Source organism: Grammomys surdaster, unplaced genomic scaffold (genome assembly GCF_004785775.1).
Source record: "Grammomys surdaster isolate TR1022 unplaced genomic scaffold, NIH_TR_1.0 225, whole genome shotgun sequence".
Lineage (NCBI taxonomy): Eukaryota > Metazoa > Chordata > Mammalia > Rodentia > Muridae > Grammomys > Grammomys surdaster.
The window spans coordinates 8,331,805-8,346,362 of record NW_021604670.1 but is presented as its reverse complement, the minus strand read 5'-3'; the positions used below and the strand labels follow the sequence as shown (position 1 = coordinate 8,346,362).

General features: G+C 40.2%; 2 protein-coding genes and 1 non-coding gene across 3 annotated transcripts in view; 1 reads left to right on the top strand and 2 right to left on the bottom strand.

Moving 5' to 3' along the window:
- Nucleotides 1-347: 347 nt before the first annotated feature.
- Rraga (Ras related GTP binding A) lies at nt 348-1,949 on the top strand. The gene has a single exon (XM_028773344.1). It carries the CDS (start codon nt 589-591, stop codon nt 1,528-1,530), a length of 942 nt encoding a protein of 313 aa, XP_028629177.1. The 5' UTR covers nt 348-588; the 3' UTR covers nt 1,531-1,949.
- Nucleotides 1,950-6,856: 4,907 nt separating this feature from the next.
- The window catches only part of Haus6 (HAUS augmin like complex subunit 6), a 31,501-nt gene continuing 23,799 nt past the window's right edge, over nt 6,857-14,558 (bottom strand). The window contains exons 13-17 of the mRNA XM_028773380.1: nt 11,914-11,977; nt 11,171-11,353; nt 10,694-10,829; nt 8,392-9,321; nt 6,857-7,100 (exon numbers count right to left, since the gene is read on the bottom strand). Of these exons, the coding sequence (XP_028629213.1) occupies nt 7,057-7,100; nt 8,392-9,321; nt 10,694-10,829; nt 11,171-11,353; nt 11,914-11,977 (1,357 nt within the window). The 3' untranslated portion in view covers nt 6,857-7,056. The remainder of the gene's footprint in view (nt 7,101-8,391; nt 9,322-10,693; nt 10,830-11,170; nt 11,354-11,913; nt 11,978-14,558) is intronic.
- Nucleotides 12,051-12,181, bottom strand: LOC114626030. Its single transcript, XR_003712171.1, has one exon.

The following is a 14,558-nucleotide window of genomic DNA, read 5'->3' as shown; positions in this document are numbered from 1 at the left end:
CATTTGTCATCTCTATGTGGGCTGACAAATAAGGCCTTGCCTCTACCTGTCTGATTCTCAAGACTACAGCACATCTCTCTGAGGTGACAACGGCAGTGGGCGTGTGGGGACTTTTGGCCACGCGAGGGCAGCATTCTCCCTCCCTGGCTCACTCAACCCCTTCTGCACACCCACAGTGCAACCCAAGCAGAACAAGACACCGAAAGCTTCCCCTTTCGTTTTAACTCGCTGTGCAAGAACACTAGGTTACAATTTAAGAAAGGAGCAGCCGAGGTTCTCGCGATGTCACCACCGGAAGTGGGTGGTGGCAGGACCTCGGAGTTCTCGCGAGATACCGGCGGGAAGTGGGTGGCGGCCGGGCCGGAGCTGAGCGCATCACTTGTCTGCTCTCGCTAGCCCCGAGCTGCTGTGGCCATTGCCTCCGGCGCTGTTCTCTGAGGCCTCGCCTCGCTGCGGTCTTTCCTGGCCCGAGCTCGCGTGCTTGGCCTCCGGCTGCCGGACGGTGCCTGGTGTCCTGCGGTCCCCATCCTCGGTCGGTCTGCCGTTAGGCCGTGCCTCAGGCCCAATCCGTGGCGACGCCGGCAGGTGATGCCAAATACAGCCATGAAGAAAAAGGTGCTGTTGATGGGAAAGAGCGGGTCGGGGAAGACCAGCATGAGGTCGATCATCTTTGCAAATTATATTGCGCGCGACACCAGGCGCCTGGGTGCCACCATCGATGTGGAGCACTCCCACGTCCGATTCTTGGGGAACCTGGTGCTGAACCTGTGGGACTGTGGCGGCCAGGACACCTTTATGGAAAATTACTTCACCAGCCAGCGGGACAACATCTTCCGTAATGTGGAGGTTCTGATATACGTGTTTGACGTAGAGAGCCGCGAACTGGAAAAAGATATGCATTATTACCAGTCGTGTCTGGAAGCCATCCTCCAGAATTCACCTGATGCCAAAATCTTCTGCCTGGTGCACAAGATGGATCTGGTTCAGGAAGATCAACGTGACCTGATTTTTAAAGAGCGAGAGGAAGACCTGAGGCGTTTGTCTCGCCCGCTGGAGTGCGCTTGTTTTCGAACGTCCATCTGGGATGAGACGCTCTACAAAGCCTGGTCCAGCATCGTCTATCAGCTGATCCCCAACGTTCAGCAGCTGGAGATGAACCTAAGGAATTTTGCCCAGATTATTGAGGCTGATGAAGTTCTGCTGTTCGAGAGAGCTACGTTCTTGGTGATTTCCCACTACCAGTGCAAAGAGCAGCGAGATGTGCACCGCTTTGAGAAGATCAGCAACATCATCAAGCAGTTTAAGCTAAGCTGCAGTAAATTGGCCGCTTCTTTCCAGAGCATGGAAGTGAGGAATTCCAACTTCGCTGCCTTCATCGACATCTTTACATCAAACACGTATGTGATGGTGGTCATGTCAGATCCATCCATCCCTTCTGCAGCTACTCTGATCAACATTCGTAATGCCAGGAAACACTTTGAGAAGCTAGAGAGAGTAGATGGCCCCAAGCACAGCCTCCTCATGCGTTGAAATAATGCCAAATGCTCTTTAGTAAAATGCTGAATTACGGTGTTTTTTTTTTCCTGCTCATTTGTTTTTAATATTCATAATGTCACGTGCTTAAAAGTGAGCTTTGAAACGTGTGCTTACTATCTCATCTCTTCCTAGTCTTAGTATTGGACGCTATTTACTCAGCTGTTCAGTAGAGATCTTCAAGACGGCCTTTATGAAAAGTTAGTGTGGTGTTAACACTAAAGTAGGTGGTCTGGGTGTGTGTGGGTGTGTGTGTGTTCTGGTTACCTAGTTATAATAGAGTATTAAAGCAGTTATCTTCTGTATTATCAGATCACAAAGGTGGAATGTTACTATTTTATCAGCAAGATATTAAAATGTATTTCTAAATCCTCCTTGGTTTCAATCATGAATAAACATTTATTAGCAATTTAAAATGTTGTTTGAAATAATTTGAAGGTACTTAATAGTAGATTCTGATTATCCTCAAGTATCATTTAGCTCAAAAACTGGCAGCACTTAGTAGCAGCTGTAACAGTGGTAAAGACTCAAGGGGCTGGAATAGTGACTCTGGTTAAGAGCACTGTCTGCTTTTCCAGAACACCTGGGTTCAATTTCCAGCATCTACATGACAGTTAGCAACCATCTGTAACTCCAATCCTAGGGAATCCAACACCCTCTTTCTACAACCACTCAGCTGGTGCAAGCAGAACACCCCCATACACATTTAAAAAGTTTAAAATGAATTCAAGGACTGGATATGTAGCTCAACTGGTAGCAACGCACAAGATCCTAGGACCCAACAAGAGAGGTACATTAAAAACCTGGGGGTAGTGGTGCATGCCTGTAATCCCAGGGGAAAGCAGGAGTATTGTTGGGTTGTTGGGATGTTTGAGACTAGCCAGAAATACACAAGACCCCAGTCCCAAGAAGTTTTTAACGCTAGGGACATAGCTCAGTGGTAGAATGCTTGCCTAGAACTTCCTGGGATGAAATCCTAGTTCTAATCTTTTACTGTGAAGTTGGGCAGGACGTAATTTCACTCTGCCTGCTCTCCTGTTTGTGGATACAGTGAGACCAACACAGGAAGCATCCAGATTATGCCATTCCTCTAAATACTGCATGTGACATCTGGCAAAAGTTGAGCCCGTTCAATGCTAGGAATTAAGTACTTGGCATGCATGTATTTTAATTTATCCTCAGCCTGATGGATGGTGACTTCTATCATTAATACGTGAGAAAACTGGCATGATTTTCTTAAGGTGAGACACTTTAGGGCATTCTGACCAGACCCTTTGTGCCTCCTAAGAGGGGCATCACACCCCTCTACCTCTACTGACAGAAAAGTTAAAGAACAAAAGCCTAGCTTTTGCTAGGCAGCTGCTCATTCCCTGTAATCCCTGTAGTCAGGTGGCTACATAAGATGATTACCATAAATTTAAGGACAACCTAGGCTATACTAAGGTCTTGTTTCAAAAAAACCCAAAAACTCATTTTAGGTATAGATTATTCCTACATGTAATTCCAAATTTATAAACTTTAGAAACAAAGGCCACAAAATTGGTGTTTTGCCATTTGTATTTATCTGGAAATCTCATGCTCCCAAATTTGTTCATTTTGTGGGGAAAGATTCTGAGGTTCCTAGTTATTGGGCAGATATAAACTGCTCCATTCCAGTTCTAGTGTTAAGTTGTCCTATCAGAGACTTCTCCAACTAGGAGCCCATTCATTTTACAAAGGCACAAAGACCAATCACTCAGGCCAGTCGGGGCTACATAGCAAGACCCTGCCTCAAACATAAAAATAAAAGCTCTTGTAGTAAATCTAGATTCTAGTGATTAAAACACCAGTAACAAAATACTCTTACCTGTATCATTGAGCCTTTTAAATTATTTTACCAAGTTGTACTTTTGTATGTGATAATTCAGTGGTATGTTCAACACGTAATTCTTTTTGAAATACAGGGAACTCCAGACAAGTGAAACACTGAATATTCTAGACAGCAGTATGTAGAATACACTTTATAAACAGTCCTTAGAACACAGATCTTTTCCACTTAACAGCATGAATTTGGCAGCTCTCAGTGCATAAAAAGGTGAGTGCTCTTTAGAGAAACACAGGCATCTGATCTTTATACTATCTTCACACATTAAACAATGTTTTGAAACACATTTTATTTTAGTACACTAGGGAGAAAATAGTTTGCTTTTATACAGGTCTCAAGAATTCCTGTTACACTTTGGATAAAATTGGTATACCTTATAACTAAGAAAAATATTGTAAAGTTTTCAAAATGTCTGTCTAGTATTTTGTTAAGCTTAATCCCTGCCCACTCCCTGCCCCCCAAAAAGTTCTTTAACTTCAACTATTCTTTATCTTACTTGGTAACATTTTTCATGCCCAGCAACATGCATATCTCAGACATCTACATAGGTAAAAAGGTAGGTATACAGCTATGATCAGAAATCATATACAATAGTGGGAAGGTGTCTAATAAAGACATTAAGTAAAAGCTAGGTAAACATTTGTAGTTCTAGCACCTGGGGGACTGAGGCAGAAGACTGCTGTGAGCTGAAGCTAACCTGAACAAAAATACCAAGATCCCAGCCTCCACAACCACCATACACACAGAGAGAGACACTAAACAGTTACACTATATACTTCAGAAAAGATGTTAAGACCATGGGTCTAGGGCGGGCAAATTAAGACATCAAGGTAGAAAATGTGATTTGTCTGAGCCTTCAGTTTTTGTTTTATAGACAGGGTCTCACTCTGTAGCCCTGGCTATCCTGGAACTGACTTTGTAGACTATACTATCCACAGGCCTGCCTCCCCAAGTGCTGAGTTCAAAGGTGTTTAATTAAAGGATTAAAGTGCTCTTCTGAATTTTAAAGGAGCTGGCTGGAGGCTCGGTGGCTGCTCATCCTGTGACCCAGAATCAAGTCCTAGCACCTATGTGGAAGCTAAGACCAGTCTGTAACTCCAGTCCCAGAGGATCTGACTCCCTCCTCAGGGAGCACCAGGCACCCAAGAGGTATACAAACATGTTGGCAAACATAGACCCACACACGTGAAAACAATTTTTTTTTTTTTTTTTTTGGTTTTTTTGAGACAGGGTTTCTCTGTGTTGCCCTGGCTGTCCTGGAACTCACTCTGTAGACCAGGCTGGCCTCGAACTCAGAAATCCGCCTGCCTCTGCCTCCCAAGTGCTGGGATTAAAGGCGTGTGGCACCACCACCCCCCGGCTGAAAACAAATTTTTTTTAAAAATTTTTTAAATCCTACAGGTGAAAATAAATTTAAAAAAAATTCTAACTGGAATAATTAAAGGTTATTAGAGTCTTCAAATCAAACTAATCAAAGAACTGAGGTGAGCTAGAAGGAAGCACTGTAAAAGATTCCAGCGGGAGGGGGAAAGAAGTCTGAGTAGGGGAGCTGTCTTTAAACCAAAACCCTGTTCTATAATTACAATGAACCATCAATGGGCTTTTAAGCAAGGACCTGAGATGATCAAAGTATTTCCTAACCGTCAAAGGGAACGGCAGGAGATACTGTACAGGAAAGCACTGAAAGCATTACGTTATAACAGTTTTGGAGAAGAGACAGATCTGAGATTTGTTCATGGCGCTGAAACAGGAAATAATCATTTCAGGAATGCTCAGCCAACCATAGGTAAATGTTAGTGACTCTTATAAACCCAAAATATCCAGATATCTTTCGACTCTCATAATGAAGGGCTCCTAGAGCAATATACATACAATAGTGTGCCCCTTCTTAAAGGTACCTAAGGATTCAATATGAATCCCAACCTCTTAGCAGCAAACTGCTGAACTTGTGAGTTGCCATGGAAGCATTTGAGATGAGATTTCTAGACCCTCTCTAGATCAGCATTTTTAAACAGGCATCTCAGATGACCCTAGCACAGTTGTCCCTGCATCCTGCTCCAGCCATATCATCTCTCCAGCTTCAGTATCCGCAGGCTAGGCATGACTCCTATCTCAATTACAAAGGTTAAATGCAATCATGCATATTAAACACTTAGCACTGGCTCTGGCTTGACAGAGGCTCCTTTGATAGTCCTTCCTCTTCCCTAACATGCTCCTTAGAGTTTAGATACTAGGCTGTCTGTGATGTAAACAACAAAGGATTCCCCAGTACACCTGAGCAGCTGGTGCTCCGCTGCACTCAGGAAGGAACCCGGCACCCTCGGGAACCTGTCCTCTTTCCTTCCATCAAGCAACCTTTACACAGTCCTCTGACACTCAGCTCATCTACCTTTCTCTTCTCGAACTTTCTTAAGACTTGGGGACAGGATTTTGATAGTTACAAACTGAGGCTCTACACAGAACAGAAGGAGATAACCTTTTAGTGCCTCTTCCAGTCAGGCTTACTTGGGCACAGTGTTCATTCCTTGGATGATACAAACAACACCCCTGACAATAAGGCAAAATGTATAAATGTTACTAGTTACTTAAATCCATGTTCAACTTTCTCAATTTTGGGATATTCTGTAGGCGCTAGGGAACTTTAATGTTTTCCAACAGTAAGTAACAAAAAACTTGTTGCTTTCCCCACCCACCATACTGCCCACAGACCACAACTGTAAAACAAATTTGTAAATTTTTTTCATTTATATTCTTGTTAAATATAAATAGAATTAAATTCTCAGTCTAAAGTACAAAGAATATAGTTTGAATGTTCTTTAAACATCTGGCTATCTCAAGTAAGAGCCTTGAAGCATTTTCCCCATTTTCCCCATTTTCCTCAATTCACTTCATCTCACCCTCACCAATCACATGCGTTTTATTCCATCAGCATTACTCTGCAGGGCCAATATACTTAGAATTCATTAAGACTATTTACAGTGTTACAAACACTAAGGTGTGCTGCTTTGACTATACATCCAAAAACACTACACTTTGTTCATTTTGTGTTAGTATTAGAATATTCCATCAATACTCAATCAAATGGTTTATTTCTCTAAAATGAAAGACGTGGCTCTTCAGCGGCTATTAGGTTGGGCACTCACCCTTATGTTAATGACTGATATTTTAACATAACTATGATATTTGTCATTTACTTATAAGATTATTCTAGGAATCAAAATTCTCTAAAATTTGACATTTGCTGTTCTTACCAGGCAGTGGTGGTACACGCCTTTAATCCCAGCACTTGGGAGGCAGAGGCAGGAGGGTTTCTGAGTTCGAGGCCAGCCTGGTCTACAGAGTTCCAGGACAGCCAGGGCTACACAGAGAAACCCTGTCTCAAAAAACAAAACAACAACAACAAAAACAAAACAAAAAAACAAAAACAAAAAAAAAATAAAGACATTTGAAGCTCTTAAATACTTTATATTTCAAACTTATATTTTTTTTAAAAAAAAGACCTAAACACATTGTAAGAGGCCAAAGTACATTAAAAACTCTTTTGATGCTAGAAAGAGAATTCACTTCCAATGTGTATACATCAGCTACAGTTAAGTGACAAGGCTTCAGGGTAAGTTCATCACAGCTAAATCAACTGGAAAATGCTTCATCTTGTCAAATCAGAAAGTTTCTTGCTTCAAAGCTCTTACTTGAGTTTCTTCTTCTGAAAAATTGATATTTAAAAGAGGAAAATAAGTATCACAAAGGAAGTAGGAACAACTTCACAAAGTGGCAAAGTTCTTGATTTAGTCCAAGACTCACTATTATTAGACTCATTATTATATTATTATATTATTATATATTATAATTATAGTAATATAATTATAACATTATATTATTTAGTCCAAGAGTCACTATTATTACTATTATTACTCATTATTGAATAAAAATTACCATTTCTACTCAAATGCCTTTTCTTAAAATAAATAAATAAAATTCAATGTACTTCTAGAATACTTTTCTTTTTTTTTAAGGTTTTTTAGAGACAGGGTTTCCCTGTGTTGCCCTGGCTGTCCTGGAACTCACTCTGTAGACCAGGCTGGCCTCGAACTCAGAAATCCGCCTGCCTCTGCCTCCCAAGTGCTGGGATTAAAGGCGTGCGCCACCACCGCCCAGGTAGAATACTTTTCAAAAAAGTGTTTATCATGAAAAAACTAAAGTGATATATAAGAAATCTATAAATAAAACCTAAATCAGTCCTAAATAACTAAGAATAATTTTAATTCTTTACTATATAATTTTTAAACATAAAAATAAGAGAATTATGATTAGTAAAATGTGCTGAATGCTTGGCTTCAATAACTTAAAACTGTTATAGGCTGAACTGCCCACCAACACACTCTGTTGGAATTCTAACACTAGTATCTCAAAATGTGACTATGTTTGGAAAAATTGTGTGTGTGTGCGTGTGCGTGTGTGTGTGTGCGCACATGTATGTATGTATGTATGTATGTATGTATAAAATCTGAAGGACTCTGAAAGTACCCATAATGTAAGGATTTAATCCTCTTACTCCTCTTACCCTTGATGAAGGTGTAAGGATTATATTTGTCACATTACCCACCATGATCACACAACATTCACTTTGTACTATATTTATAAAAAGTCAAGTGAACAGAAGATTGTGCCGGGCAGTGGTGCCTGGCGGTGGTGGCCCACGCCTTTAATCCCAGCACTTGGGAGGCAGAGGCAGACGGATTTCTGAGTTTGAGGCCAGCCTGGTCTACAGAGTTCCAGGACAGCCAGGGCTACACAGAGAAACCCTGTCTCGAAAAACCAAAAAAAACCCAAAAAAATAGCCTGGGCTACATGCTAAATTTGAAGCCAACCCAAACTCTATAGTGAGTTTGTGGCTAGCCAGGGATAGGTACCACAATGTTATTCTATCTTAGGAGGGGGGAAACTTAAGAGAATGGATCACCAAAGGTGCATACATAGGTTTGGTTATCTCTTACCTTCTAAATTAGGCAGAAATCCCCCAAAAGCTTTAGTTAGAGGTGATACAGTCTGTGTTCTTTCATCAAGGGACATGTGGGAAGATGGCTTTGGGTAGTCAATAAACAAATCCCGAGTGTCCAAAACAGTGTGTGTATCATCTGCTTGTACATCTCTGGCTACAGGGCTCAATTCTACTTTGTGTTGTTCAAGTGTCTCGGGATTAGACAGGTGAGATTCTTTCCTGATTTTGTTAAGAGATTTCTTCAGAGTCTCATACCTAGTGAGAAGAGCCTGTAAATTGGAATCTAATTCTGGAATAGCTTGTCTTTTTTCCACATCATCTGGAAAAGCATCGCTGTGCACATAACTCTTTGGTTCCAGTTTAAAAGAGGTCTCTGAACTAGTAGAACTATTAAGACTTAGGTGACCAACTTCTTCTGGAAGAGTTTCATGTAATATGCCAATACCACTCAACCTCTGAAAAGAATCCCATATCAGAGTTTTATGTGTGGAAGGTTCACTGCAAGAAGCTTGAGAGTGGTCCAGTACTCGAACACAGCCCTCTTTATTTCTACCTATCACATCTACTCCACTGGCCTCGCCAGGGGAGAATGCCTCTATTTGTCTAGTTTCTGAATCTTGCTTACAAATCATTTTCTTATTTATCAAGTCTGACCCATCTTCTGTTGGGAGTTCACTAATCTGACTTGTTACCAAATGTCTCTGAGGTACACCTTTAAGCTGATATGGAACATCTTTCTCTTTAGGCAAATAAGACCGATCAAAATCTGGGGAAAAAATAGCCATGCTAAATTCACTCTGATTCTGCAGTATGGATGAAGAGTCTGACGACATTTGTCCAGAATTGGCATCCACTAGAATCCCATCTGAATTTCTGTTATCTTCAGTTTCGACAGCTTTTCTCCAGGAGGTCCTAATATCAGTTACTAATTAAGGTGGGGGAGAAAACATATATTTTATCATTTATATATGCCCAAATACAAACATGCAATTAATATACTTTATTCTATTGCTGAAAATAAAGCTACTGTCTCAGTCCAAGTCCCATATATATGCTGACAGGATGACAAACCAGAGCATCAGAAAACTACATCTCCAAATGACCAAACTCAAGTCAGTACACATAACAGCTGTTCCTGAAATACACATAAACTTGTACACAATATGTTTGATAACATACCAGAAATGGGCAGAATTTTTGTTGTTGTTGTTAAAAGATTAGATACTAGGGCTGTAAAAATGGCTCAGTGGTTAAGAGCACTGACTGTTCTTCAAGAGGTCCTGAGTTCAATTCCCAGCAACCACATGATGGCTGACAACCATCTGATGCCCTCTTCTGTGCTTCTGAAGACAGATACAATGTACTCATATATGTTATAATAAATAAGATTAAAAAAAAAAAGATTAGATACTGGCATTAGGCTGCTGGCCATCTGATCTCCCCCAACTCCTCAAATCTGCCATTGTAGCATGGAAAAGGCTGTAGCAATGTGTCAACAAATGAGTAAGGTTGTGTTAAATATAACTTTTTAAAAAGAAAAATCACACTGCAGGACCCTATTTAATTCACTTTGTCACTTGAAGAACAGCAACCTATGCTGTCTCAGCTCAATGAATTAAATCAGCAGCAAAGAAGAAACTGTACTCAATGATTCAACCCAAATGATCTGCATTGGTTAAATAAGGAAGTAAGTATCAGGTGTGCTCATACCAATGCAGGTACCAGAGGGAAGTATTTAACGCACTCATCATTTTTGCAAGGGGATAAAGATCTATGCATGTAGTGGTGGCTACTTATGACTGCTGACTGGAAAGCAAAATCACCATGCTCCCTAAACACGGATATCTGACCTGAAAGTGAGAATTCTTCTTAGTACATTTACCGAGTTTATCTGTTTATTTAGCGCATGCCTATCTATACAGAGGACCACCTCCAGGAGTCCATTCTCTCCATGTGGAAGATGGCTCAACTGGGCCCAGAATATTTTTTAAGTAACCAAAAAAAAAACACTTTGCAGAAAAATAGACAAGTAAAACAACTAAAACAAGATTATAATATCAGAGCTGACTATACTTCTGTGGAGGTACCTAGAAGTCACAAAAGATTCTGATGAAAGACGGTTGTAAAATGTGAGTGATCATGCTGACAAGATTCCATTATATCAGAATAAAGAGCCACTGTCAGCTAAATAAGAAGTACAGTTTTAAATTGTTTCCAAAGAACTGTCAGTCAGATCATGAGTCTAATGGTGGGAAATGTCTTAGAAAAGAAAAATGGAACAGAGAGCACTAACTTACTCAAGTTATCTGGAGTCCGGGGAATTTGTTTCCTTGGTAAGAAGGGATTAGAAATTAAAGTGTCAATTAGTTCCTCCAATTCCACTTTTTTTCCCTCGGAGAGCTGTGGTGAATCAGACAGAACTACTCTGGCAACCTACAAGAGGAAAGAACAAAAGAAAAATGACCAAGGCCAGACAGAACCATGACAGAGTACAGCAGGAAGCATGAGCACAGCAGTCAGCAGCCTAGCACTGGCAGATGGCAGCAGACGCTCCCTGGCATGCTGCAGGCAGGCCAGGTCCTCTGCAGAGCAGTACATGTTCTTTCTTAACCACTGAACAATCTCTCCAGCCCCTAGCCTTCACTTTTATTATCTGTGACTCCTTTACTTCAAATTTCTCAACAATTAACTCTACTCCATTTTTTATCCCAACACCACTTAGAAAAAATAAATCATAACTATATAAGCATATTTATTAATAATCTTTTTCTAACCTCGTCTACTAGATGATCTTGCTCTTTCTGGAATGGATCACTCTTTTTCACTGGCAGAGACTCTCTGAATGCACTATTCTGTGCATTCTTTGCAATATCTGATAAAGGAGAGTCTTCCACTTCAGGGTCTGCTATTTTCTTGTAAGTCGTGTTTTTCTCTTTTGGAGTCCTCCTATTTGGATCCTGAAAATAGACATGCATTATAACTTAAACATCACGGCTGCCATTAAAGCTTTTTAATGGCAGATCTAAATAATCCCATATTCTCATTAAGCAAGGGTATAGAAATGGCACAAGAATGGGAGGAAAAAAAAAACCTGACTATAATTAAGTCACCAAAAACACATTATTTATAAATCAATACTGGCCGGGCAGTGATGGCGCACACCTTTAATCCCAGCACTTGGGAGGCAGAGGCAGGTGGATTTCTGAGTTCGAGGCCAGCCTGGTCTTCAGAGTGAGTTCCAGGGTAGCCAGGGCTACACAGAAAAATCCTGTCTCAGAAAACAAAAACAAAACAAAGAAACAAACAGACAACAAAAAAAACCCAATACTGTCACAACTAGATGAAGCTGTTTTTAAAGGCAAGGTATATGCCTGTATAATCCCAGTATTTGGGAGGCTGAGGAAAGAGTATTGCCATGAGTTCAAGATTAGCCTGGGCTATACAGCGAGTTCAAGACAAGTCTCGGCCAATTAGCAAGGCCATGTCTCACAATAATGAAAATTGCTTTAGGCCATACCTTCTCTAATGTGAAACTGTTTGTATCTGAGGACGAAGCACACTGTAAGGGAAAAGGCACAGGGCTGAAAGAAAAAAGACAGCAAATCTAAGTTATATGGAGGGAGGCATTCACTAACTCAATGTATCTGAGTAAGAAATTGTCTGCCCCGTATCTGTCCATGACGATTTCACTCAATTCGTCCTGGTCATCGAAAGGCAGTTTACTCTGGGGAGGGCTAGTGACAACTGGAGCAGCACTTCTGCCCAACTTGTGTATCACTCTCCCGATTAACTCCAACTTTCTTACTATTTTTATGCCTATAAAATTTTTATAAGGGTAAATGATTTGACATACAACAATCTGTATACAACTTAAAAGTTAATTCAACTAACTAGAATTGCATTATCACAATGTCCTCAGATGCTAATAATACAATAATTTCACAGTAGCAGAGATTTCAATATTCTTTCAGCCAGACATAGTAAGTAGCATACACCTATAATTTCAGCATGTCAGAAGTTGAGGCAAGAAGATCAAGTTCCAAACAAGACTGGGCTACAAAGCAAGACTGTCTCAAAACAAGAACCAGGGCTATGGAGGCAACTTGGTGGCAAATACTCACCATGTAAACCTAAGAACCTGAGCTAGATCCCCAGATTCCAAATAGACAACCAACTCTCAATTGTCCTCTGACTCTTACACACATGTAGACAATCTTGTGCCCTCACACACACACAATAATAATTTTATTTTCTTTAGAAGATTAATCTGGGGGGGAGGGGTAAGCGAGGTAGAAGATTTATTTTTAATAAATCTTAAAGCTAAAATCTCATAGCAAGGATAAAATACAAGTATTACATACTGTCCTACATGAAATCCTGAAATTTTCAGCACAAATAAATGAATTAAATAAATAATAAATAAATTATTTTTAAATAAGAAAAAAGCAAATAGGAGTCCACCCACCTTAAACCCCAATGCTACTGTGGCTGTATTAAGCACTTTTAATACTGCTCCATTTCCAGGGCATGAAAAGAACACACTACAGTAATGAAAATATGTATGTTCGTAGAAGGGCAAGTTATTATACAATATCTTGTTTTAATAATAAAAATAGTAATTTGTAAAATTTTAACCTACTTCAGAGATTTAGATGCACAAAGGGCTTCTTGTACTTGTCATTCTTCTTTTATTATCATAAAAACTTTAATTTTGTAGATCAAATTCTTGTTAGCTAAAAGACTTAGTATTTCATCTCCAAACTCAGTTTCTCCTGTGAATCTTGCTCTGTAGCAACTATGTTACATATATAATGAAATTGTTCTGTTCAAAGTCCTGTAAGCTTGAAACCTGAGTTTGATCCCTAGAACCCAAATAAAGGTAGAAGGAGAGAACCAGCCAAACAACCGTGGCTGACTTTCACATGTGTGCCATGGCCCATGTATATACAATGCAAGCACACACACACATATACACAATGTACACAAATAAATACATTAAAAAAATAAATTTAAATAAAATTTCTTTAAAAAAAACAAACAGAAAAAAGTAGTTCGCCAGGCGGTGGTGGCGCACGCCTTTAATCCCAGCACTTGGGAGACAGAGGCAGGCAGATTTCTGAGTTCAAGGCCAGCCCAGTCTACAGAGTGAATTCCAGGACAGCCAGGGCTACACAGAGAAACCCTGTCTCGAAAAACAAAAAAAAAAAAAAAAGAAAGAAAGAAAGAAAGAAAGAGAGAGAGAGAGAAAACAAAAAGTAGTTCAAGGTAAGCCTGATCATCCAGCCTGGCTTACATGAGACCCTGTAGAAAACAAAACAAAAAAAAGTAACTCTCAACTTAATTTCAAAAGATCTTTTAAATTCTAAAGCCAATTTTTTCAAAACAAAACAAAGCCAGAGACCTTTGCCAAGAGCACTTTGCTTACTTTTCAGATCCAGAATACAAAGTGAACACATGTGATAATTAATCTGGTGGGTTTTCGTCCTTGAGAGGCTATACTGAGTTCTAGGCCAGTCAGAGTTATGTAAGAGGATTAGGGGTTTTGTTTGGTTTTTTTGGAGACAGCACAGTGGTTAGGAACACTTGTTACTCTTCTAGAGGATAAGTTCAGTTCCATCATGTACATAAAAGCAGCCCACAACCACCTGTTACTATAGCTCCAGAGTATCCAACACTCTCTGCTGAGTTCCATGGGCTCCAGGGTGCATGTGCACCTAACATAAATGAAAAATCAAATAAATCTTTTAAGCAGGTGGGAGATGATGGCTCAGAGGGTAAAAGACTGGAGGTCTGAGTTCAATTCCCAGGATCTTCACTGGAAGAGGAAAACAACACTCCTAAAAATTCTGACCTGGGGCTGGAGAGATAGCCCATTGGTTAAGAGTACTGTCTGTTCTTCTAGAGGTCCTGAGTTCAATTCCCAGCAACCACCAGAGGGCTCACAACCATCTGTAATTGGATCCGATGCCCTCTTCTGTGTGCTCAGTGACAGGATGCTCATATACAGTAAATAAAATATTCTTTTTTAAAAAATCCTCTGACCTTCATACCTTCATATGTAAACAATGGCATGTGCAACCAACACCCCCCAATATGTATCTCTCTCTCTCTCTCTCTCTCTCTCTCTCTCTCTCTCTCTCTCTCTCTCTCTCTCTCTCTCTC